The 25,243-nt window shown below is 35.7% G+C and overlaps 1 protein-coding gene across 3 annotated transcripts in view; it reads right to left on the bottom strand.

The window, feature by feature from the left end:
- Positions 1–25,243, bottom strand: part of ksr2 (kinase suppressor of ras 2) — a 109,256-nt gene that overhangs the window by 75,884 nt on the left and 8,129 nt on the right. For 2 of the 3 annotated variants that reach the window (XM_028034388.1, XM_028034387.1), the window contains exons 2-5: positions 17,552–17,692; positions 17,107–17,257; positions 7,862–7,897; positions 5,641–6,142 (exon numbers count right to left, since the gene is read on the bottom strand). In XM_028034388.1, coding sequence (XP_027890189.1) covers positions 5,641–6,142; positions 7,862–7,897; positions 17,107–17,257; positions 17,552–17,692 — 830 coding nt within the window. The remainder of the gene's footprint in view (positions 1–5,640; positions 6,143–7,861; positions 7,898–17,106; positions 17,258–17,551; positions 17,693–25,243) is intronic. The other variant, XM_028034389.1, reaches the window with a different exon arrangement.

Below are 25,243 nucleotides of genomic sequence, written 5' to 3'. Positions count from 1 at the left end.
TACCCCGACTTATTATCTCGAGATCCCGCGACATTTCTGAAAAATCGCGAGTTACTTTTTTGGGGGGGAAAGGCATGTTTTTATGCGGTAAACGTGGGGGAGTGTGTCTACATTGATTATGGAGGACGACTTATATCATTTTCTGCGGTCCAGAGATGTCCCAGAGGAGGATATCATGCACATGCAATTTAGCGTACATCCATCGGTAACCATGAAGCTGTCCAGAGGACTGTAGCTGGTTATTAATGAATTCTACCAAAACTGCCAAGTCGGAAAAGGACTTGTGCCGAATGAGTCCCCGCGCTCTGAAAACTCTCTTCAGATGTCTCTCACTAATACTAAATCCATGTCTGCTGTCAAGCACTGATTTAATGTGTTTATACTCAAGCCCAAGCTCGAAATAAAAATCTATATATCTACCCCATGGGTGGGTGTCCTCCATCACTGTGATTAGGTCGTTATGTACTGATGTCGGGATCTCGAGATAATAAGTCGGGATCTCGAGATAATAAGTCGGGATCTCGGGATCTCGAGATAATAAGTCGGGATCTCGAGATAATAAGTCGGGATCTCGGGATCTCGAGATAATAAGTCGGGATCTCGAGATAATAAGTCGGGATCTCGGGATCTCGAGATAATAAGTCGGGATCTCGGGATCTCGAGATAATAAGTCGGGATCTCGAGATAATAAGTCGGGATCTCGGGATCTCGAGATAATAAGTCGGGATCTCGAGATAATAAGTCGGGATCTCGAGATAATAAGTCGGGATTTCTTTCCTTTTTTTTTCTCTCCATGTCCCCTTAGGGGCTCCGTAGATAATACATTATAGGAATACAAGACAGTTATTCCTCTGATAAGCATTGTTGAATAACTTTGTAGCTTTTTTGTATTCCAACACAATAAAGTACAAAAAACCTCAAAACGATTATTTAAAAAAGTGAAAATCATTCTTTACCTTCACTGTATGGTGAAACAAATATAAACTTTGTGTGCTACTAAAAAATGTTTCATTTGATTTGACGTTGAAAATAAGTTTTTTTTTTTTTATTTTGTTATTTTTTTTATGGAGAATAAAACCAAACTTATATTTTAAAATAATTCTTGTGGTTCCTTTGAAGTCATTTTAAATTTTAATTGAAAACATTAAAATTGCTGCGTATGTTTTTTCACAAAACATTTTCATGAATATCTTTTTTTCAAATCTGTTTTTATAGTTGATTTTTTTTTCTCCCCATTCAGGTTTGATCAGTGTTTTAGTATTGTGAACAAAAGATGATGCGATGCGGTTAAGACTTATTGAAACACTGTGAAATATAACAAATAGGTCATGAGCAGCTGCTGACTATAGCGTTGTAGCATTTAGTGAGTTGTGGTACTCTCAAATTGTGCACAGATAATTTTTTTCTAGTCTGTTCCTCTTTTTTTCGAAGTTCCCAAAATGCTCCCACAAAAACAATTTAAAAATGGTGGAAGCTTCTTGATTGCTTTTGTAACAAAGCGCTGTCTGTGACCTCGATAAGAAGTATTTAATAGCCAGCTCTGTTCATACAACAGGGTGACTCAAAAACTGCTTCCTTTCTTTGAGAGAAAAATGTATTTCCTGTCCACAGAAAAGTTATGCTCCAATGTGACACACTGATTACAATCAATCATTTACAGTTTTACTTGATATTATGTGTATAAAGCTCAGCGGTCCACAGAATCACTTGCTTCCATTCAAACTGTCATAAAAAGTCAATGTTCATATTGATGGATGAGAGCATCCACAAGAATCTTAGTAAGGAGGTTCGAATTGTTGATCAACAACATCTTGGCTTGTGATTAAGACAATCATCAAGAGGTAATGTGGTTATTCAGGATCTGAAGGCAATTGGGATCAACAATAAAACCACTGGTAACATAGAAAATGACTGATATTTTGCAGAACTGCCATAGAAGGCATGTTTTAGGTTTACCAGTAAACTTCTAAAGGAATCAGATGAAGATGGGGAGAAAGGGCTATGGTTAGATAAGATCGAAGATTAGATATATGGTGTCAACCCAACCAATCATGTTTGGAGGAGCAGAAATGCTAAGAACAAATCAACACAATAATGGAGATGGAAACATTACTCCTCAGCCTGTTGCTTTGCAAACGGTACAGTCCTAATGCTCGTTCAACACATGTGACAAATACAGCATACAAATGTTCCAAAACATAAAGCTAATGTACTAATAACTGACTAAAGAAGAAACACATCAAATCCTGAAGTACCATAAACAATCTCCAGATTTTTAGATGGAGCTTCAAGTTTGCAAACAGCAATCAAAAACTGGAATATTTGCAGTTTCTGCAGAGATGGAGGACTGATATTCTGTCTCTCCTCAATAAAATGAAACTACCATAATACAGAGTTCTTCTTTGCAAGTGAGGAAACGTACCAATTCACCAGAGCATTTAAATATTTTTTCAACACAGTATGCTTAACAGCAAATGTAACCAAATTAAATTAAATAAGCCAATATGCTGCATGTTAATGAATCTGAAATTACTCGTTTTTATACTCTAAATGAGAAACATAATTTGCTTTTGCTGTTAAAAAAAAAGATCAACACGAACACGAATAGCCAATTTATAAAACTGCATTCATCTTCTTTAATTGTTCTTGCTAAGTAATGTTTTAATTTTAATTGAGCATCTTTGTGACAATATCTGCTAATCTTTCAATTACAACCTCATTTAATTGTCTGTAAAGCTTTCTGCTCTATCACTTATGAAGCTGACAGCACTCAAAAATTGGCCCATGTACACAGCAGGAAATGACAAATGTGGAGATTGGAGAGAGAGAGAGAGAGAGGAGCATTCAGGGAGAAAAACAAAACTAAATATGTTTGTCAGGAGACAAAGGAGTGAATTAACTCAAAACAAAACTGAATAAATTTCAATGTGCTCTCGACAGGTGGTGAGGAACAAAATAAGGTTTCTAATTCCAGCACACAGACAAAAAGTTTGCCATCTCTTCTGCATTATGATTTTCAAAATTGGTATCTGTTTCATCTCAGGATGAGACTTTCATAAGTTCGCTAATACTGGATACATTATTTCTAAGAGGCGGGATGGGAGGTTCAGGGTGGAGGAGTGAAAACCATTCTGTGGTTCGCTGGAATCTGAAAAGAAAACATTACCTCAGAGACAAACACATTAAACCAGAAATCACAAAGCCATAGAGCAGAAGACAGGGGTTTGACAAGCGGACCACCAAAGCTGGTGCAACCCAAAAGAACAATCAGAGACAATTTTTAGAGAGTGAAACTGAGGTTGAGCTAAAAATCCCAGGGCAGTTAATTGAAAGATAAATATTAGAAATATCCTTGAAGATGCTCTAGACTCAAATACATGAAGAATGAATTAGTGCATCAGCTTATTTGTATTTCCTCCATGAAATGTCTATTCTGATTATCTTCAAAAACTGGACTACAGAACCAAATAGAGCTTATATTTCCATGTAGAGATGCCTGTTGCCAAATATCTGGGATAAATTCTCCTGATTAAAAATCATAAGTTTTACAATCCCTGCAAATCTATGGTCAAAGCAGAACAAACTTGAAAGGGTGTGCATTATACTATTGCATTTATTCTTGTATTAGTTTAAAAAAAATGAGTTCCTAATTTTATCAAGCTTTTTATTAGTGAAAAAATATCTAATCTGATAAACACACAGATAATTACATAAATTGTATGAAAAGACATAAACCTTTTGTGTCACATTTTTATATTTATTCAGACTAAAATATTTATATTTTAGATTAGTATTAATTACCAAATTATCTAGGTTCATAAACTTTGTCTAAATTAAGAAGTTTACATCTTACAAAGGGTACCATTAAGGTACTTTTCTGCTAGATTTTAGACAATTCCTTCTTGTCTAAAATTGAGTTAGGTTTATGGAGATTGACTTCCTTTCATAAATCTGTTGAGGTGTAATCTAAAAATTATATACAAGAAAACTGTGTGTTTGAGGTTTATCTACAGCTGGTCTAAATTTAACAGTGAATTAATCTCTCAGAAGCTTTCAAAGCACTTTCACCATCAACTGTTGTCCATGTTAAAGTTGGTACTTTAACTTGTCAATAAGTGACGTTTAATAGTGTTTGAATTTTTCATTATATCTTCATTTTCTTCTTACATACTATAGTGTTTCTAAGGCAAAAGGAACACAATAGGCAGATATTAGTTTTGCAGTGACATTTATCCGTCAGTGGAAAAAAAAGTGAGCCATTGAGTGAACCATTTTTTCACTCAAAAACATTTGCTGAGCAGCTTTGGACATTCAGGACTGGTATATTATGCAGTGATAATGAGATATTAGACCATATCTCATTAAGATAAAGCGAGAAACAGGCCTCTTTGGGTCAGGGGGTAATCCATGTTATGGTGTCCTGGCCACAGTGCCAAGCAATTAAGCTCAAGAAACCAAGGACAGACGGAGCAGTGGGAGCTTATTAGAATCCAGGTTTCATAAGGCTGCAATATCCTATGTAAGGAGAGAACAGGGAAAATCCAAACTGCAGGCATTTAATTAATATTTTCCTCATGTCTGAGATAGTTCCTCAGGAAAATATTTGCATTGAGTAAGAAAATAACCAAATTTTCCTTCTGATGATGTATTTGAATAAAGAAGAGAAAAACAGATGCCAACTTTGCAATGAAGCCAGTTCCTTTGCATATTCACATATAAACCAAGCAAGTGTCTCATGCCAGAAGTGAAAAATCAACGTGACGCTTGCCAGCAACGATCTCCAACCAATTATGATGTATTACCAGAAATACTTGGCTATCAGAGAAGCCAGCATATCTGCCCTTTCGCAATAAGATGCAACGTTTCCAGGCACACACACAGGCCATTGATTAGAGAGGCTCAACATGCCGCCTGCAGTCTATCAACGCTCGGGGACCGGTAATCAATTCTCTAATGCCGTTTGAGCCTATTCACTGCAGCTATGATCCACTGGTTGCACATGCACATACACACCGAGAGCCACCAACAAATGTCGATGAAACCCTATGAGCAACCAGGCATAAAACAAATATAACCCAGATGGCCATCAAAAAACACTGGACAGCTCTCAAAAGTGTAGCAGCGATAGGGCAATGTCATCTACTGTAATGGCATTATCAAAATGAGTGCATCTCTCCTGAGGCAGACTGTGGTTCCTGATTACCTAGTAGTAGAGGACCGTGTTCATGGCCAAATCTGATCAACATAGCACCAGACATAGGGGTGGCGAGTCAGGAACTAAGCCCCTTATCTCTTCTGACAGGCCAGAGCTCCTTTATGGCCAATGATATCCTCCTAGGAATTAATCTGATTGAGGTCAGGTAAAAGATTATGTTCTAGCAACGCTGCTAAAAGGAAAGTTAAAGTCCAATTTCTCTTTTGAGAAACTTGGATCAGTCACAATCTCTGAAGGTTTTCTAAACCAACTGACCACTAATATCTTAAGACATTATGTTTAAAACACCAAATTAGGGGACAAGAAGCTAATAAATTAGTCACAAAGCTTCATTACCACAACAAAATAAATAATTTTTAAGAAAATTTCATTTCAATGCAAAAATATTTAAATAATTTAAATTACACAGTGGGGTTAACACTTACTTTGGTGTTTGAGTCTCATCCAAGCGGTTCCCCAGCTGGAACTCATGGGATTTGCTCCGATGCAACGCCGTGAAACCAGGCAGCAGATAGATGAGCTTGCGGCTTGGCGGTGGTGGCGTTCCAGGGGCCTTCACTTTGTTCCTTCGTCTCATGGGGGGAGTACCTGGTGGAGTCATGGTGTTGACCACCAAAGGAGTCCGAGGAGGTGTGTGACCAAAATGCCTTTGGTGAGGTGATGGTGGCAGGGAACGGTGACCAGAGTCCAAAGAAGGGAAGAGTCCTGTGGCGGGGTTTTCAACAGTAAGTCGATCTGTGTAGAAAGAGGGCGCCAGAGCTTGTGGACTGTGGCACATGTGCTGGTTGTACTTGGACTGAACTTTGGGGCTTTGGGAGAGCTGGAAACGAATCCACTGACTGGCCTCTGGCTGGCACACTGGAGTGTTTTCCTTTCCAGATTCAGAGGTGGGCCACTGTATGGACCAGTCCTGTTTTGCCTGGCTCCCTGTTAAAAAGGACATTACAAAACATCTAGTTGTGACATATACTAAAAAAAATGTTTAAAGGTTTAAATGAACAGTGCCTTGAAAAACTTTCCATGGCAGTTGAACATTTTCACATCTCTCATTATGAGAGACTTTAATGTAGTTTATGAATTGTGTATTTTATAGAAAACCAACCTAACGTAACCTAACTAATGTCGAAAGAAAGAAATGCTTGGTTTTGAAGACTTTGTATTTTGAATATGTTTCTACAGCCGTCATTGTACATCTAAAAACTGAAGTTTATGTCCATGCTTCTTTGCAAAAATAGTACATGAAGAGCATTTGACAGGTCTTACCACAGAGTTTCCAATGAATTTAGGTTAGGACATTGAGTGGGCCATTCCAACACATGAATTATGCTTTATCTAAAACCAGTAGTTTGAACATTTGAAGCATTTAATAAATGCTTATTAGATTTTTATATGAAACCCCAAATGATTATTTTTCTTGCAGATTTATTGTCCACTACCTTGTTTTTGTCGATCCTTTAAAATCCCTGTTATACATTGCAGTTTGTGGTTGTAATGTGACAAATGTAAGAAAGTTTAAGGGTTTTGAATACTCTTGAAATGTACAATAGGTTAATTATTGTCCAGCTAATGCTAACCAGTTAGTCAAATATGCTTACGTTATTTCAAGTTTTCCCTAAAAATCAGAGTGAATATCACCATTTGTGTCCGTTTTTCACCATCAGAACTTCAATTGCTTGCAGTCTGCAATGGAATCACTATTAGGGAAGAGGTCTGTTTAAACATAGCCTAAGAGAATGAACTGCTGTGATATGACATGACAGTAAATTAAATTTTAAGTTGCTTGCTTATTTACACTAAAGTCAACAGACCTGTAGGACAACCACAAGTCTTTGTGGTTCTAATACGATCATATTGCTTGTGTCATGTTCTGTGTTTTTCTGTGTATTTATTTAGAGTTTTCTGTGTCCCTGAGTCTTGGTGTTGTCCTGTCCTCCCTTTGATTACTCCCAGGTGTTTCTCATTCCCTGATTACCCTACTGTGTATTTAGTGTCACCTGTGTGTCTGTGCGCTCAGTTCTTCGTGCTGTCCTTTATGATACCAGTTGCTACCGACGTTGAGCCCTGGCTTCCGCTCAGTCGTGCTGCCTGTGTTTTTGGACTATTTGTGGACTTATTCATCATTAAAATCATTTATTTATCACATCCTGGGTCTACAGCTTCTGCCTCACCACCCTACTCCACCACTTCATGACAGCTTGAGACTTTTAGTGTAACTTGAGTGAACATCTCTGCATGATGATATCTAAGCAGGTGTTTACATTTACTTAAGTGCAGCAGATTGTGATGTCTCTTAGTTGGACAGAAAGAGCTATGTTTCTGTGCAGCGCAGGCAGTAAGCGGATGTTTTGCAGCAAATGAAATGATCAGTTTTGCTACTGGAGCATTGACGTTACTGTGGGCATATGTCTCCATAGCAGTAGAGCCGCTGTGTTTAAAATATGGTGATGGACAGACTATTCAGCAGAAGTGGATGGAGCGATAGAATAAAACATAAAAACAGAGCAGGACAAAGCTGCATGAGTCACAACAAGCAAACTTTGATTGAAACTTTATTTTTACTTAAATGAAAAAAGATGAAAAGAAGTAAAAGATTTAAAAGTGGAAAGCCGAAATGAGTGTTTTTGAGTTTAAGTGACTATACATTACCTCCGTTACTGTGCAATTTATCCTCCTCAAGTTGTTCTTCAGAAAGAAACAAAAGAATATGTGTTTATTGATCTGGAAGGAAAGCAGCAGAAATACTAGCTTTTGTTCTATGTGCAGAAAATAATATTATTAAAATGTATCCTGAAAACTTTTAAGCAGAAGCATCCGTTTCTGCATGGCTAAGTTCTTGTTAAAATGTCCTCCTCTAAAAATTGACTCTGACCTTCTAGCCACTATTAATGCATATTTCTTTGAGCAACTTTCAATTTCAAGTGTTTTTGTGTCATTATTTCTGCTCCCACGGCATTGTCTCTAAGGAAATGTAAACATCAAAAACATAAAACTTCAAACATATTTTCTGTACCAACAGATGAACCACTGGAAATATCTGCAGTGAACTATTCCCACATGAGTTGGAAAACTTGGGGTAAAAATGCCACCAGCCTTTTTTGTGTTCTTTAATGTTATAAAGATGAGTTTAAGAGAAGCGATGAGCTGTGAGAGGAAAGAAGAAAAACAGTAAAAGTCCTACTTATAAAGAACTGTTTTCATTTCTTATTGTTTTAAATAAATCATGCAAATAGTTTATTTCACCTTTTATATTTGCAACATTAACTTCTCCAGAAAGTTTTGTGAAGTAAATTTTAGTTTGTAATAATACAGAGCCAGTTTGTTTAAAATAGAATTTCTTTGTTTGCACAAAAAACAATCCAATTTAGTTGTACCATATCCAATCTACAAAAATCTGGTTTCTTTTCAAATATTTATTCATATAATGCAATTCAGCAAATATAACTTTTTCCGAGAGATTCAAACACCCCAAACTCACAGAAATCTAACTCGGTGCTGGCAACATGCCACCTGTCAAAGCCTGTGATGAAATTTTAACCCAATGTCAGTGAAACAGACAGTACAAGTGGTTAGTTTCTTGTCTCTCGCTGACAACTTATCAGGGAACCTGTCGCTGGTCTAGTTGTCATGGAAACCTGTTGGTTCAGGCACTGCATGGCACATAATATCTGCACGATATTTTTCTTTATTTGACATGATCTTTAAAAAAATAAGTCACAGTGATCTGGATGTAAGTACACAACAGTAACTAATTCTTGACAACCTGCTAACACATTTTACATTTACACTCTAGAAATTAGTCGGAATCTCTTGAGTCAAAGCACTTTAGCCACTGTGCCATCAGTGTGACCACCTGAGGAACGCACTTGTGTTTGAACCCGATATCACCCCTGAAAAACGCTTTATAAACGTTAAAGATGGAGAGAAAAGATGAGGGCCTGATAGAGTGCTCATCCAGAGATACAGAGAATTGTGGCTTCTTTCTTAGCAAAGATATATCCGTGTCAGGCCACTCGGAGATGTAACAGTTCAACTTGATGCCACATGAACATTAATCGACTCCAATAAAAAAGTTCACAAAACTGTAGCTGACATCACAGATGGGAGGCAGCAGGAAGATGATTGCATGTGGGCTGGTTGAAAGGTGTTTAATGACTGACGTACGAGGTGCCAATTAGTGTGGTGCCTTTCAAAATTAAGTTGTTTCTGGGAATGTTGACCGATCACCTTTGATTTGAGTTATGAGCTTCCCTTTGGTAATTATAGTCTTGCATGCTGCTGCCTCTCTTTACTGGTACTTCTGACAGTTCTCGTTAGATGATACCCAGGCGAAATTTCTCTGCAAGGGAAGCAGAGAGCTTGACTCTACCTCGTGAAACTGTTGCCTCACATAATGAGTCAATTCATGGAGAACATTAGTATCTTAGCAACTGCCTCAGGAAAATACTGTCAGGGCTTGTGAATTTATTCTGTCACATAGTTTCACCTGAGCAAAGGACTGTGGCTAACTAAAAACAGTTTGATGATAAATGAAAGGAAGAAGGCATACCAAGCACAACCCCTTTGAGAACTGCAATCTAACTTGTTAGTCATTTTCAAAAGTACATTTCAGAAGTTTCATCTTTGCAAAGCTTTGATCTTAAAAGAACATATCTATACTTCAGAATTTATTAGAACTTCAGAGAGCTGATATTAATAATACCAGGACTATAGTCTACCCTGCTATTCTCTAATGTTTTTTTTGAAACATCGTGAGTGTTTCAAATGGACTCCACAAAATGATAAGAAAATATGCTCCACCATTTAAAAGGTTCAGCTTCTACAAAAACAGGATGACGGTGTGATACACGAGCAATATCCAGTCATGAAGGCCATTTGTATAATAATATGTGTCATCATTAGATATGTTGGTGCATTTTCAGCTTAGTAGTTTTAATAACAATACTTTCATAATGATAATTTGCAATGATCTCTGTTGCACAAGGAAAAGTTTGTTTTTTTGCTTTTTTGCTACAGTACAATGTTTTAGGGATTTCTATTTGTTTAGGTTCTCAATGCTAGTGCACTTAGTGATGCTGTGATGTTGGTTGGATGAAGATGCAGACTCAACAGTTTAAAAAGCTTAGAGTAAAATCTGTAGGAAAGAACTACACCACTGCTTTCTCTGCTAACTGTCCATCTCTGTCATAACAAGATTAATTATTTACACCTGCAAGCACACTGAGAATGCACAGATGCAAGTTGGGCAGACATTATTGTTGATAAAGGAGTACACCTGTCATCACTATATATTACTGCCACCAGTGCCTCAACACTGTTGGCATTGTGTTGCACTGACTGAACGATGCATTGGCAACAGATGCTCTTCTTCTATGCATTGAAAGCAAATCAGAATCAGTGCCTCACTAGTCATAAACCTCAGGAGATGTCACTCCGAACCAGTCATTGCATTCAGACTTGTTGAAGGGATAAACCTAAAACTTGAAAGGTGGTAACTCTCAGAGACTGGAGTTTCAACCGCTGATTTATGCCTCTTTTGATTTTGCTGTTGTTGTATCTTGTGTTATGGTAGATTAATTGGGAAGCTTTTTTTCAGTTTTTGATTATAGACCTAATTGGTATTCTGATGCCTAGTTTTTATTTTTATTGTTTTCACTGCCTGATCAGCAGAATGCTGTTATCCCTGACCTACTCAACCCACACTATGCAGTCTGTTTGATACGTTTTGCTTATGTTGTAACTAGACGTCCACTAACACACATTCTAATTAATTACACACTAACTCAATCCATTAATTAACCCAAATTAATTGCTGAGTTACAGATTAAAAATTCCAACTCACAGAAAGTAGATTTTAAATTGACAATTTGATGCTTTAACTAAATACTTTATTCCCTCCTTTTTGGGCAACCCCATAATTTCTTTGCTTAAAATTTCATAAAAAGAAATTCCCAATTTTTTTTTTATCTTACCTAAACCAACATGTCCACATCACATTTAGCTCCAAAGGATGCACCTGAACCATTTAGTTTTTTTTTTCTTTTTTTGCTCTGCCATCATTAATGCATAAAGCACATCCCATCATCATAATCGGTACTAATTTAACTTGCAGCCGAGGCATTGGTAAAAGCTGATAACAGCCTCATAATTGGACTAATTACCTCCAGATATGTTGCTTCTTTTGGCTAAATGGCAGTGAAATGCCACAGTGACTGGTCCTTCTGGCTGCCATTGTAAACAGGATTTAGTGAAAAGGGCAAGGGCTGTGTTCAATAAATTCAGTGTCCCTTTTTAATCTCCACTCTTTTGAGTGGATCGGTTTGTTGAATGTTCTCGCAGTGTAATCACTGGGACTCAAAGTTGGGGCCTGCTAATTAGCTAACAGTCAATAGAGACCACCTGGGTGCTCAGGAAGACAGTTGTTAGTGGTTCGGTCAATTGCTTCTTTCAGTCATTTGCCTTCTCTACTCTATCTGGGCTTTTTCTTCTCAACAAGACGATGCGAGTCTTCCTTACCTGCTATTGTCATCACTTATTTCTTGCGTTGATTCTACATCTCATCGCCCCTTTGAGTTACCTCCTTACATCTTCGTTTCGTCTTGTACTCTGTTCCTCTGTATGTATTTATTTCTCTTCTTTTTCTTTTCTTGGTGATGGCATTTGTAGCAAAGTAGGTGTGTGTATGCATACAACACATTACTTTCAATGATCCAAGATTACAGAGCAAACACAGAAGAGAGCTGCTGTGCTAAGAAAAGATCAACGCTAACCTTGATCAACAGAAGGCACAAATATTCTAGAAACTACTCATGTATGTTTGTCTGAGAGTATTTTTGTGTGTAGATTTGTCTCCAGGGGTAGACTTGACAATGTGTACATAATGCAGCACAAAGAATTGGCCTGGCTGCCTCCAAATTGTATGACTCATCCTTATTGTAACTCAGAAGAGCTTGTAGTTTTTTTTTTTTTGCATCAGTTTCCATCCTCTATTATTTCACTAAAAAGCAACATAGTCACTTATTTTGCTTTTTTAGCAGATGGATAAAATACATATAGCAGTCGACAATGTTCTGGTCTGCCAATTTTTATGATTCAAATGAATCATAACCTTAAGGAAAATATGTATTAAAAAGCAAAAGCGTCAGCAGTTATTTGTAAATCCTGCTCGCTTTTCATTCAAAATGCTTGAATATGTGTATTTCTGTTTTAAACATTGCTTTTTTTTAAAAAAATGCATCCTCCACTCCTTTTTATGTGGATGGGATTCTTTCATTTAATTTTTATTCTCACTGAAAGATGGAAACTTGCAAATCTCTGTTCCATCCACACGTGTGAACACGCCGATGTGCAAATGCAACTGTGTTTGGGAGCTAAGACGCATCTCCATTTGGATGAGAATACGAGGACCACCGCAGAGAGCCCCCTATTTCTCTCAGCTGAAAAGTGGCTCCCACCTCTCTGCTGTTGTGCATTCGCACATTTCAAGTAAAGCCCACCCTGTTAGAGAGCCCATTAGTGGCTCTGTTTGGTCAGACCATGTCGTTGGAGAGCAGAAAGAAAGAAAAGGAAGAGTGAAGACACAAATGACAAGGAAAGGCAGAAAAGGTAATAAAAGTAAACTACAGGAAAAAGACAAATACAGGAATAAAATGACAGCTCACTCTTCCAAAGTAAACTTTGATTGTCAAATGAGAAATAATCTAATGTGGACTTTATTGTCAAAGTTAAACTATGCGGAGGAATAATTCTATACTATAACATTACCAATGACAATGCATGAGAAGTTTAAATTTGCTTTGAAGAAATGACTTTAAAGAGAACAGTAATAAATTATAAAATAAGTTATCATCTGAACTGCTGCTGGCAAACTAAAGAAATTACAGCAACCTCCAAACTTAGTGGCAGCCCTGGTAACAATGCACCAAAACCAACAGATTAAAATGAGTTTTTATTGAAGTAACATAACAAACCACGTGGTAATTCAGAGATTCCAGTCTCCAAATTGTCTACATTCAATGTTGAAAACACACCAAATAAAAATTGAGAAACTTATCAATACACCCCTAAGACTCCTTCACAGTCTTATATACCTGCCTCACATTTCATTGCTATAGAAAGATGTGCTGCACATTGCAGCATTGCCTTTCTCCATATTTGGTTGTTTAGTGTAAGTAATTTGTTCACCTGGTTGTCAAAATTATTTGTTACGTTTTCACAAAAATATGACATGTACAGTAATTTATAACCGGATATTTACATACAATGTTTTTTTGTTTTTTTTTAATGAGTCCAATGAAGTTTAAAAAAAAATTATTTATTTTTTTTTAAAACTCATTGACTAAGTTTTCTCTCACTCTCTGACTAAATTAGACTCAAAATCTCCTGTTTCAGGTAGATTAAGATAAAACAAAAAACATTAGTGTTTTTTGAATCCCAGAATAATGAGATAATTCTTTTCAGCTTGCATCAAATTGCATTGGGGGTAATCTTTCTTCAACTTCTCACAAGAGTTTGCTCAAACTTTGTCTAGTTCCTGTTAGATCTGCTCATCTTCCTTCCTGAGTGGCCTTTCAGCTAGTGTTGGTAAATATTATTCATTTTGACTTATTCATACATGATTTGTTTGTGGATAAGGACACTCTGCCCTGCAAGGTATTTTGCTTTTACTCTGGTTGACATGCACATTTCACACCAAAATATGCTCAACTTGGGGCACAGAATCAATCTCCTTTCTCAATATTATGGTGGAAAACTGACGTATAAAGTAAAAGTTAATTTAATAACGGTAAATAAAAAAATGTTGTGTCTTTTTATCCTGTTAGCTAAATATCTGGTGTAAACTATATAGCACACTTATGTGCAGCCTCTAAACAAACATTGAACCAATCACCCAGTAATATTGCTTAACCTCATGTTGATCTATGCAGATGCTCAATCTCCACTGATGAAGATTCACTCAATTTTATGTTGTTTTTATTTTTAGACTTTTATTACTTACCAGTTCTGCCAAAAGTTGTGAAGGACTTCATAGATTTTTCTTCAATGACATCAGGAGTCAATAGGTTAAGATGTGCTATATGATACAATTAAAGTTTTTTGTGCTCCAGTTAAATTAGACAGAATTACACTTTTGGCTGCATTTTAATCAAATGCATTTTCTTCTGTTTTCTTTTCTGAAAATCCCTCTTAAAACTTTTTGGTTTACAGTGAATAATAAAGAACTTAAATCAAAAATTCCAGCATGACATGAGATGAGATCAGAACAGACAACTCAAAGTCAGCAGGGAAGACCAGAGCCATCCCACTGACATCAAAGTGTTTCAGTCACAAAGAGTCAGGACTTACAACATACTAGCCAATACATTAGCATCTCTGCTACATGATAAAGCTTCTTCAGGGAGAAAAACACTCAAATTATGCGTGGGCTTTGCTGCAACTCATCTTTAAGAAGAGCTCTAGGTTTTATTTTTAATCCTCAATCTATTGAGGTTGATAGTTGTCAAAATAAAATAAAATGCAACAAACTGAAATTAAAATTCTAATATTTTCCCAATATCACAGCACATTGTGGCTGTTTCAGTTAAATTTCTTCTGTTGGCAGGAGAACTACATTTATTTTGGGAGAACTTATGCTTATGCCGTTTCTTCCAAACATTTGAACAATTTTTAGACTGAGTCTGAACCCATTTTACTCTTGACGTTTTGAGATCAACAGGCTATTGAGGTGGGAATTACATTTATCTGTTGTTATAACTGAATGGCCTCCCTACAACTATGACTAAAGTAAATGCTGTATTGGTTGTGTAAAATATTCAGTGGCATGTAGCTGATATTCTGTGTGGGGAAAATTCATTATTACTGCCTCCCTGTTTGTGTTACTTCCTCTCTGATTTACAATTTTGCTTTTGACAGATGAAAAAGGAAAGTCAGGTTTTTGTTTTTCAAATATCTCTTGCACTCTAATCACAAGCAGCACCCTGCCAGTTTTTTAAGAAATTGCTCAAATATAAAGTTTGACCCAGTAACGGGGGTTATATTTATTTCTGATTTTTGAAATGTTGTAAATAGGGCAACACAATTTCCCATCTCTTTAAAATTTTTCTTAGATATCATCAGCAGATTTCTTAGAAAATGCATCCGCTTCTGTTTCGCTGAACTAAAAGTGTCAGAAAGTTGGATGACGCAGAGAACAAGCTCCTTAAATGACGGTTTAAATATTTTCCAACTGAGAACCAACAACCACAGGCAGTATTATGTCTGTGGTATCTACAGTTATGTTAAAACTGATTTAATGAAATACTCTGTAACAGAGTGATTAATGGAAAGCTGAAGGACAAAAACTTGCATCTTAATTTGAATTCTATGTGAAAGGACAGATGGATCAGAGAGAAAAGAAGTTATTCAACCCACCAACACAGTTCAGTTTCAGTGATGCTCTACTGCCCCCTTCTAGTTAATGTTTGTTATTGCAAGTCTCGGTTGCTTGACAAGCAATTTACGGTCTTTTAAAGCCATCTGGTGGGGAGCAAAGGTAATGCATTTATGAAACTTTCGGAAAAATCTCAAAGTCTCTTAACTGAAATATACTGCTCAAAAAAATAAAGGGAACACTCAAATAACACATCCTAGATCTGAATGAAAGAAATATTCTCATTGAATACTTTGTTCTGTACAAAGTTCCATTTGCACAACAGCAGGTGAAATTGATTGTCAATCAGTGTTGCTTCCTAAGTGGACAGTTTGATTTCACAGAAGTTTGATTTACTTGGAGTTATATTGTGTTGTTTAAGTGTTCCCTTTATTTTTTTGAGCAGTGTATTTGAAAATTCTTCTCTGAAGCTCTGTTTACATACATATTCTCCTGATCAAAACCTTGAGAATAAGGAATTTGCTGGACAATAATCAGATTTTAAAAAAGATCTTCAAATAGCTAAATAAATAATCATGAGCAAGAAAGAAAATTTTGTGGAGAAGTTATTTTAATCTTCATTTAAACTCAAAGCTGCTGTTACTTAGCCAATAAAGTTTACTAAAAAGTCAATACCTCGTAGTAAATTTGGTTCCACATTAGAAACATTAGAGAATAGGGGTTAAGCACAACCCACATATGGAGATCTTCTTTCTCAAAGCGGCTGTCGCAAGTTCGGTTCCTGGCCTTTGCCGCATGTCTTCCCCCTTCTCTGATTACCCACTTTCTTGTCAATTCACTATCAAATAAATGCCACTAGAGCCAATTTGAAAAAAATAGATAGTAGGACTAAAAAGTTTAAAATTGCAGCTTTTGGTCCATGATATTAAACTTTTGATCAGTTGAACAAGCTGTTTGAGCATTGTGTAATTATGCTAGTCTTTTGGTTTTGCTCTGCCTGTTTTCTTTTTCTTTTTCTTTGTTTTTTACATCTTGCTGCTTCACTTACAATCTGGCTGCAATCAAGACGTGAAATGACAATACTTCTTTCCCCATCTAAACATTTGAATCTGGATCACTGTAAACATTTTTCATTGTTATTAGATATATTTCCTAGTAACCCAGACTTCCATTTTTTTATTTTGTTTAAAACAAAATGGATTTGTAACATATTAAATCAGCACAATTTTTATTTTTATTTTTACTTAGGGTTACATGGCTGCTTAAATTTGCCAGTCAGAACTTTTACAAGTTTTTGATGATACCTATGTAACAGGGTATCACAATATAGTACAAGAATAGTAAAAGTGTGAAGCTTCTTTACAAAAGCTGGGGGGAAAAATTAATTTCAATCTACTCTGCTTTTTAGCTCAAAGAATATTTGAGATTAAGGAAAAAAGGAGATTAAAAATCCATGTAGCTGTTGTAAAGAGAACATTATATTATAAGAGATTTACATCTCTGTGTCAGCAGAGTGGTCTCTTACCAAGTTGGTGAGCCTTTCTGAGGCAGGAGAGGGAAGCGTTAAGTCGGGCACATTCTTCTTCGTTGGCACCAAACTTCTGCAACAGCTCACACACCTGCTCCTCACTCATCTCCAGAAGGCCTTCTAAATTAACCTCACCTGCATTCATCTCCTGAAAAGCATGCACACAACCGATACACAGTACCATTGGTGTTTACCACAATGTACAGAAATGACAAAAACAGCACCTTTACACACCAACAACAAGATTTGTAAAGTGCCAGAAATGGATCATAAAGACGTGTTCTATGTTCCTTCTGTGACCCAAACCTGAAAAGTTGGTTGAGCCTGCGAGGAAACGCAAAACTCATGGTTCTTTTTTTATCATGGTTCTGTATTATTGGTTTCTCTATTATAACAACATTTCCAGTGGGGAGAAATGAAACAACAAAGAACTACACATCACCTCTGCGACCTCCTTCCTTAAGTTGACAATGCGGAACCAGTGGTCAAGGCGAGGGAAGTCTTCCAGCTCTGCACTGCGCTCTTCTAAGGCCACTTTGCACTTGCAGGACAGCTGGCGGCTGAAGTACTTCACCAACTTCCCCTGTTAAGGACAAACACGGTTAGGAAAGTGATCCAAATCCATGCAACATTTAAATAGAACAAATTGTTCACTAAATAGTTTTTAATTATGAGAATTTAAAAAATTCTAAATAAGTGAAAACAGACATAAAACACTGGTTGACAGCACAACTCACACAAAAGAACAAACAACTCATGCTAGATTTAAGAGAATATTTAATAGAAGGCATTGAAAGAGCCTGTAGAGAGAACCCGTTTCATAACTTAAGGGCCGAAACTGAAAAGCTTCAGCTTCGTCTCTAGGAACAGCCGAGAGCAGCTGGACAGCTGACCTTAGAGACCGTGAAGGAGAGAACAGATGAAGCAGACAGGGTGGAGGAAGGTTATTAACACATCAAAACAACTCAAAGAATTCAAAACTCAATTGTGTAGCACACAGATTGATAAAAACAGCCAGAACAGGAGTGATATGAAGTCATCAGTGTGATCAAGCAAAAAGATTAACTGACTGGCTAACTGATTACAGGTGTGAAGGGAAAGGGGGGAGAGAATACAAGGTTCTACAAAATGAAGCTAATACTAAAGAATAACTAGACCCAAGAAACAATTAAACTAGAGAAAGAAGGAATAACTAGACATAAGAAATAAACATGATAAACCAGAAACACTAAGAAAAGATCTAATCAGAGAAAAGGAACCCAGAAAGGAACCAGGCATCCTGACAAATATACCATTAAAAACACTGTGAGGCCCAATTTTATAGTGCTGAAGAAAATATGCTGTTTCTGAAAATAGAATGGAATAATTACTTAAAAGTATTTTTATTTCTCAGTTTTAACAGTAAACTGATAAATATTCCAACTTTCAACTAAATGATGTGTAGACTTATCCACATTGTCATCAGAATCAGCTTTATTGACCATGTTTGTGCACACAAACAAGGAATTTAACTTCAGTTCCACTTTGCTCACAATGCACAGACGTTTTAAATATAAATATGTAATGTTGGTTAAAATTTATACAGGATTCTGATGATGCCACCACAGTATAGTCTTGGTGTCTAACAGCCTCTGTTAGAACCAAAAATAGGAAATATTTAAGTTATTTGTATTTTTTTTTTTGTTTTTTATCTTATATTTAGTCAAGAAGATTGATATTTGTTCAGGCCATTTTAATTGTGAAACTTTGTTTTATTTTGAAAGGCTCACTTCCCTTCGGGTCGTATATTGTATTCGTAAAACTATTGACGGATTGCTGAGACACAGACGGATTATATAGTACAGTTTTTGACCGTGTAGGCTGTATATATTTTTGGGGGGGGAGAGAATTATAAAATTGATTTATCGTCGTTTTTGTATTTGCTTTTTTTTTTTTTTTTTTACAGATAAAGATATTTTGTTAAATTCACGGTTTGCACGCGTCCTTTACTTCCTGTGTCTAAGGAATGACACAGATATTGGATCTGTTGACATAACAGCCTCTAACAGATTTTCTTCTAGCTCCCTATTTATCTGTATGCAACTTCCCATCAACGCTGACTTTGTCTCTCTATCCAACATGAAGCAGCTATCACACTATGACTTTCTTTCAACAATAGCTTTCTCCTTACTCTAATGTCATTTAACATTAGACATGTCCAACACATGTAAAACCTTTTCTTAAGTTAAAATGGGCTTATAATAGACAGATCTCCATTTTCAAAATAAAAATACAAAAGACATGTACCTTTCTCTCTTCTACAAAATTAGGCTCTATTTTGTCACATAAATTCAGTGAAATATAGTAAAGATTTTGAATATGTAGACGTCTAATACACATTTATACATTACAAGCTTATATCTACTTATTAGACATTTAATCTTCTTCAGCTATTTTACCTCATTTTACGTCCAGACTATGGAGTTTATTGGATATTAAGCCAATTCAAATGAATATCAAAACTGTGAATTATAAAACAAAATGAAAATAATATAAATCCACAGTCATACGTGAAAATAATAAGGAGTCTTTTATTTCTTACTGATTCTGTATCTTTTAATACAAAATTAGAAAATAGAAACAAATTTTAAGTTGGAACGTAATGGAAGCAAAGGCTTCAGAGTAACAGTTTCCCCTTGAGGTGACAGATTAAAATTGCAACCTATCAAAATAGAACCTTTCCACATAAAACATTGAATAGAGTTAAATTCTTTTATTCTAGAATATTTTATTTTCCCTGGAAGTTTTCTTCAGTGACTTTTGTAATAAGAATTACTGATATGGTTAACCTTTGTGTTATTTGTTGATATTTTCTCCTAAGAAGACACATGTACAGTCAAATATGAAAAACAGCAAAACGTACTGAAACCAAGGAGTACATTTTTATAGTAAAAGCAAAATGGAAAAATTACATATGAAAAGTTTAAAACAGTAAATGTTACCAGTCCAAAGCCTTCATGGTGAAATTTGAGGTCAGGTGAGAAAGTTTAACTTTGAAATTTGAAACTTAAAATATAAGTTTAAAATGTATTTTTTCAAATGGCAGCTTTTCTGAGCGCAAATGTTGCTGACTTTCAAATTATACATAGCTGCTTTTCTGGCTTCCCATAGCAGCTGTTTTTCCTTTTATTAAAGAAAACATTTTTGCAAGTAAGTATGGATAGAAAATTATTTTTTTTCTGCTCTCACTGCTTTTTACAAGACCTTTAGTACCATCTCTTCTATTAAAACTAAAAATGGTTACATAAATGGGGCAAAATTATATCTGGGGCAATTATGTTTTAAAAGATAAAGTAAAGTCTAAGCAGGTCAGTTTGAAAGAAAAAACTGATAAAAAATGTTTTTATATATTTTCTGTTCTTTCCTAAAATAATTAGTAAATAATTTGAGTTTAAAAATACAAATGTCTTAAACATGTGAAGGCACAGCTGTAATGTGCTGAAAGAGCAGAACTGTTATTATTGAACAAAATCACATGCTATAGAAGAACATACTGAAAAAGACCTTAAATAACTGAAATCCTACATCCAAAAACATTTTGGCTGCATGATTTTGAGCATAACTCAGTAATGACATAACACATAATTCAATTGAAAAAGCTTACCTCAGTCAAAAGTAAAATAATGTAATCATAATTTAACAGCAGAAAATTTAAAAACTGATTTTTATGGGCTTGTGATAATATGAGCACCCCACAATAAATACTCTCAACACATAGAGGTCACCAAAGAAACAAAAGAATGTGAAATTATGTCATCAAAACGTATTGGTATGCATAACTGCTCAATCAAAGGTGCATGTGTACAGTTTAAGAGAATGAAGGTTATATTAAACTATGTATGTCACTTACATCCCCTCTGAAATGCTTCATTACAGCCAGCTATCAGGAAACTACTTGTCCTGACTGAGTGACGCAGAATAAGCTCCTCACCACTGCTGAACCAGGACATATTAATGTCTTTGTTACTAAGGAGTTTTTGGTCTGATTGAAGACAATGGTGAGGGCCCAGAGAGGGTGACGTGATGCTTGAGATTTAGATGATGCATGTGGATGGCCCAGTTCCAAAAGTACACCTACAAAATGACTGCTAGAAAATAGACATTGCTGGCCTACATCAGTGCATACCAAAGTAGAAACCAGTGGAGGAGGGACCAGCAAGTCACCTCTGAATGCAGAAAACCCTCCAGTAAAAGCTGCCCACGGCTGCTAACGCTCTGCCTGATAAGGCAGCTGCTCAGTCCACTCCTACAGAGAGACACAAATTTACCAGAAACTCTTACTGTAGCTCTCATTCTTACCATGTAAGAAAATTCCTTGGAAAAATCATCTTAAAATGTATCGAACTGATTTTCTAAATATGTGTTCAGATATCTGAGCAGTAAATGTTTTGTTTTTTATTTTAGTCTAATGTCTTCTTGTTCATCACTCATTAAAGTCTGCACTCAGAAAAACAAATAATTTAAATGCCATCAATATAATTTACCCATAAATTGTTTGTTTTGTGTGCATTACATTAATACAATTGATCTGACCTGATTAATTGTGGTCTGCAGTTAGTGGCACTGCTTGTACATTTGCTTAGGAAATTTAAAAAATGTATCTTTTTATTACATTCACATCACCTCACACTAAAAATTTTTGAAAAATCGAATTTAAATTGACTGACAATAATTTTATACATTATATATGTTTTGAATGGGAGTCTGCAGTTCAAACACAACACACAACAGATTTGCTATTTTTTAAAAGGCATAAGAATGACATGAAGAAAAATTTAATTAAAGGTCACCTCAAAGTACACAAACTATCCACATTTTATACAAGCAATATCAGCACTGCCAAATTTAGACAAAAATTATATTTGAAACACAATTTGCCCAATGATCTTGGAAGTTTAACTTGACTATGGTGCCTGGAAACTGTTATTTAGCAATCTGTGATTTCCATGTTTCCCTGTGGTATATAAATATAATGTGACAAAGAAGATCTATATTTTTAGTCTCCATTCAATACAGGAGAAATCAGAGTGTAGAATGTGACTAAATTAGGTCAGATGTGGGTTTTTAATAGATTTCTACCTGCCAAAACCTGTCCAGAACAACAGTAAAAGCAATAAAATAATGTAAACAACAGGAACTGTACCAAACAAATTTGGACAAAGACCCACGTTTATGATACCACCATGCATATATAGTAGAGAACTATTGCACAGGGTTGTATCTTCGTGTAACAATGTATCCATAGCAACTATTTACTTTATGGCTTTGTAAAAAAGACATCTTTACCACAGTTGCCAACACTTGTAGAGTCCAAGAACACATACGGTAAACATGAGAACATAAAGAGTTTGCAGACCTGAGCACAATTAACTCAGCTGCTTTTCCCTTCAATCCTAGATTAAAGATGATCTCAAGAACAATAAATTATGTGAAAAACAGATTAATTTAATGAAGGAATATGTCAGAAAAAGAGCTAAAAGGATGGGGTTTGATTCAAAAGTTGGAAATCACATTTTATTTGATCAAAAAACAGTTTTTCTTTCTTTTATACCTGCTTTAAGTGCCACTTAACCTTTTAAATGGCAGTCCTTATGACATGAACAATGGTGGTTTCTGACATCTTTTAAATCTGCATTGTTTCTATAAGAACTATTACAAAACTGTGCTGCAATTATAAAGCACTGATAAGGCAACATGAAAACCAGAACTGACGGAACATACTGCCCAGCATGTGTACAGACATAAGCTGCAGTGACTTAAATGATAACAACAATATGCCACAATTATACATGGTTTTTGCACTTTATTATCTTTACCTTCTGTCTCTCCCGTTGCACACACAGATTTCTTCTGCCAGCAGTATCTTATAAATCATCCATTTACACATGTTTAGTGGTGAGACTAAGACTTTTACATTTGGCAGAATTTGCAATCTGGGAAAACCCTTGCTAAACAAGTTCATAAGTAGGATGATATCCAAGCAAATATCTCAAAAAGCTATTTCTTACTGAAAATATTCTCATGCCTGCAGCATCTTTTACATGTTTTGACATGGATAATAATGTGTTTCACATTAACTAGAGGTGATGATGATAGTGAGAAAGATGCAAAAGGTGTCAAATATGAAAACAATAGCAGCTTAGAAAAGAAAGTGTCCAAAAACAGTTTCAATGTTTTTGATAGTAAAAACTAACTGAGAAGATAAACACTGATTAGCAAAAATAGTACTCACGTTGTAGATTACATCTTACAAGTGTATTTGAGAAACAGAACAACCCAGAGATGATAAGCTACAGATACAGGTCTTTATAACGGATCAAAGCTTAAACACACCTGTTGAATTTATGTGTGAGATTGCGCATGAATAAACTTTAAAGTGATCAGTGTTCATTTTATATTCTCTGTAATAACAACAAACAAACAAATTGATCTGATATGAAACAAAAGCAATCTACCTGTTTAAACGTCTTCAGTTATGTGCATTAGTGCTGTTCTTGTGGATTGGTTCTCTCTAACACTATATCTGTTAATGTGTTGTGTTAAAGGCACTGAGTCTTCAGGTGAAAAGTTTTCTGGGATTTTAAAGAACTGAGAAAGTAATGATAGTGACAGATGTGGACTGCAATTAATGAAAAGATGTTTGTTCCCAGCATTAGATAGTGCAGTAAATTTAGTGATTTTCATTTGATGGGGAAATGATCTTGTTGTAAATGATAAGTTACAGATATAGGCCGATGATTCCACAATTCACATTGTTAACTAATGTCATGTTTGTTTGTTTTTAATTAATAAAATGAAAAGTTAATTCAGTTTTGGAGAATAGGGCTGCACAGTTGGTAGCACTATTGCCTTGCAGCAAGAAGGTCCTGGGTTCGATTCCCGGTCCGGGGTCTTTCTGCATGGAGTTTGCATGTTCTCCCTGTGCATGGTGGGTTCTCTCTGGGTACTCTGGCTTCCTCCCACAGTCCAAAAACATGACTGTTAGGTTAATTGGTCTTTCTAAATTCTCCCTATGTGTGTGTGCATGGTTGTGTGTCCTGTCTGTCTCTGTGTTGCCCTGCGACAGACTGTCGACCTGTCCAGGGTGAACCCCGCCTCTCGCCCGGAACATTAGCTGAAGTTAGACACCAGCACCTCCCGACCCCACTAGGGACAGGGGTGTAAGAAAATGGATGGATGAATTCAATTTTGCATTTTTAAATACAGTCATTTCTTAGCAAAATTTTGTATTCACCAAATTGTACTTTAGTTTTACTAAAATAAACATATCTTTACCAGAGCGTGTATTTAACGTGATGCAATCTGTAACTACAAGTATGATTGTAACAGCAGAGTAAAGATGCAAAATTTAAGAAGAGAACAGATTTATATTTACATCTCTGTACATGCAAATAAAATCTGTCTTAATCTACAATTGTTCAGATTAGGAAAAAGGTCATGATGTTTAGTGGAGGGAACTACTTTGCTAAATGAAACATTTAAAAAATTTGTTTAAACTTTGTCACTCTATCATTATTTCCAATACTCTTTAAGCTTCTCCAGCATTTATTGTTGATTTATAATGTCACAAGGCAAATATAACACAATGGGTTTCAGATTGTAGGTGTTATATGAACAGTTTTTAATGCTAAATCTTTGTGAGGCTTTGTTATTAATGGGTGTCACACAGAGCAAACTAATCACCTCAATATTGTCAAATAATAAAAGTGCTAAAATGTGGTGTAAATTGCTAAATACCTTCTACATGCACCATATTTCTGTTAAAACTGGCTTAAGCTGTTTGCTGATTTTCTACGACGCTGTGTTCCTTTAAGACTCTTGAACCAAATGAAATCTTTTCTCTGTGAAGAAATGAGCTACAGTGACCGCTCCACGACTGCCGTTCTGTTAATCCTGACAAACTGCAATGCTTAATGAATCTACGGCAGGCTGTCGCTTCCACACAGCTTCAACAAATCTCTCCTAAAGAGTTCATACACATTTTTTTTAATCTATTTTATTTTATTCGCTATTTTACTTTTCAAAATTCTAATCTATTCCAGAACTCTCTTCTTTTTCAGCCTATTTATAAAATAGCAAAGTTTATTATCAATTT

Source organism: Xiphophorus couchianus, chromosome 12, assembly GCF_001444195.1.
Source record: "Xiphophorus couchianus chromosome 12, X_couchianus-1.0, whole genome shotgun sequence".
Lineage (NCBI taxonomy): Eukaryota > Metazoa > Chordata > Actinopteri > Cyprinodontiformes > Poeciliidae > Xiphophorus > Xiphophorus couchianus.
Note: the sequence above shows the minus strand (reverse complement) of the source record. Positions and strands in the feature narration are given on the sequence as shown.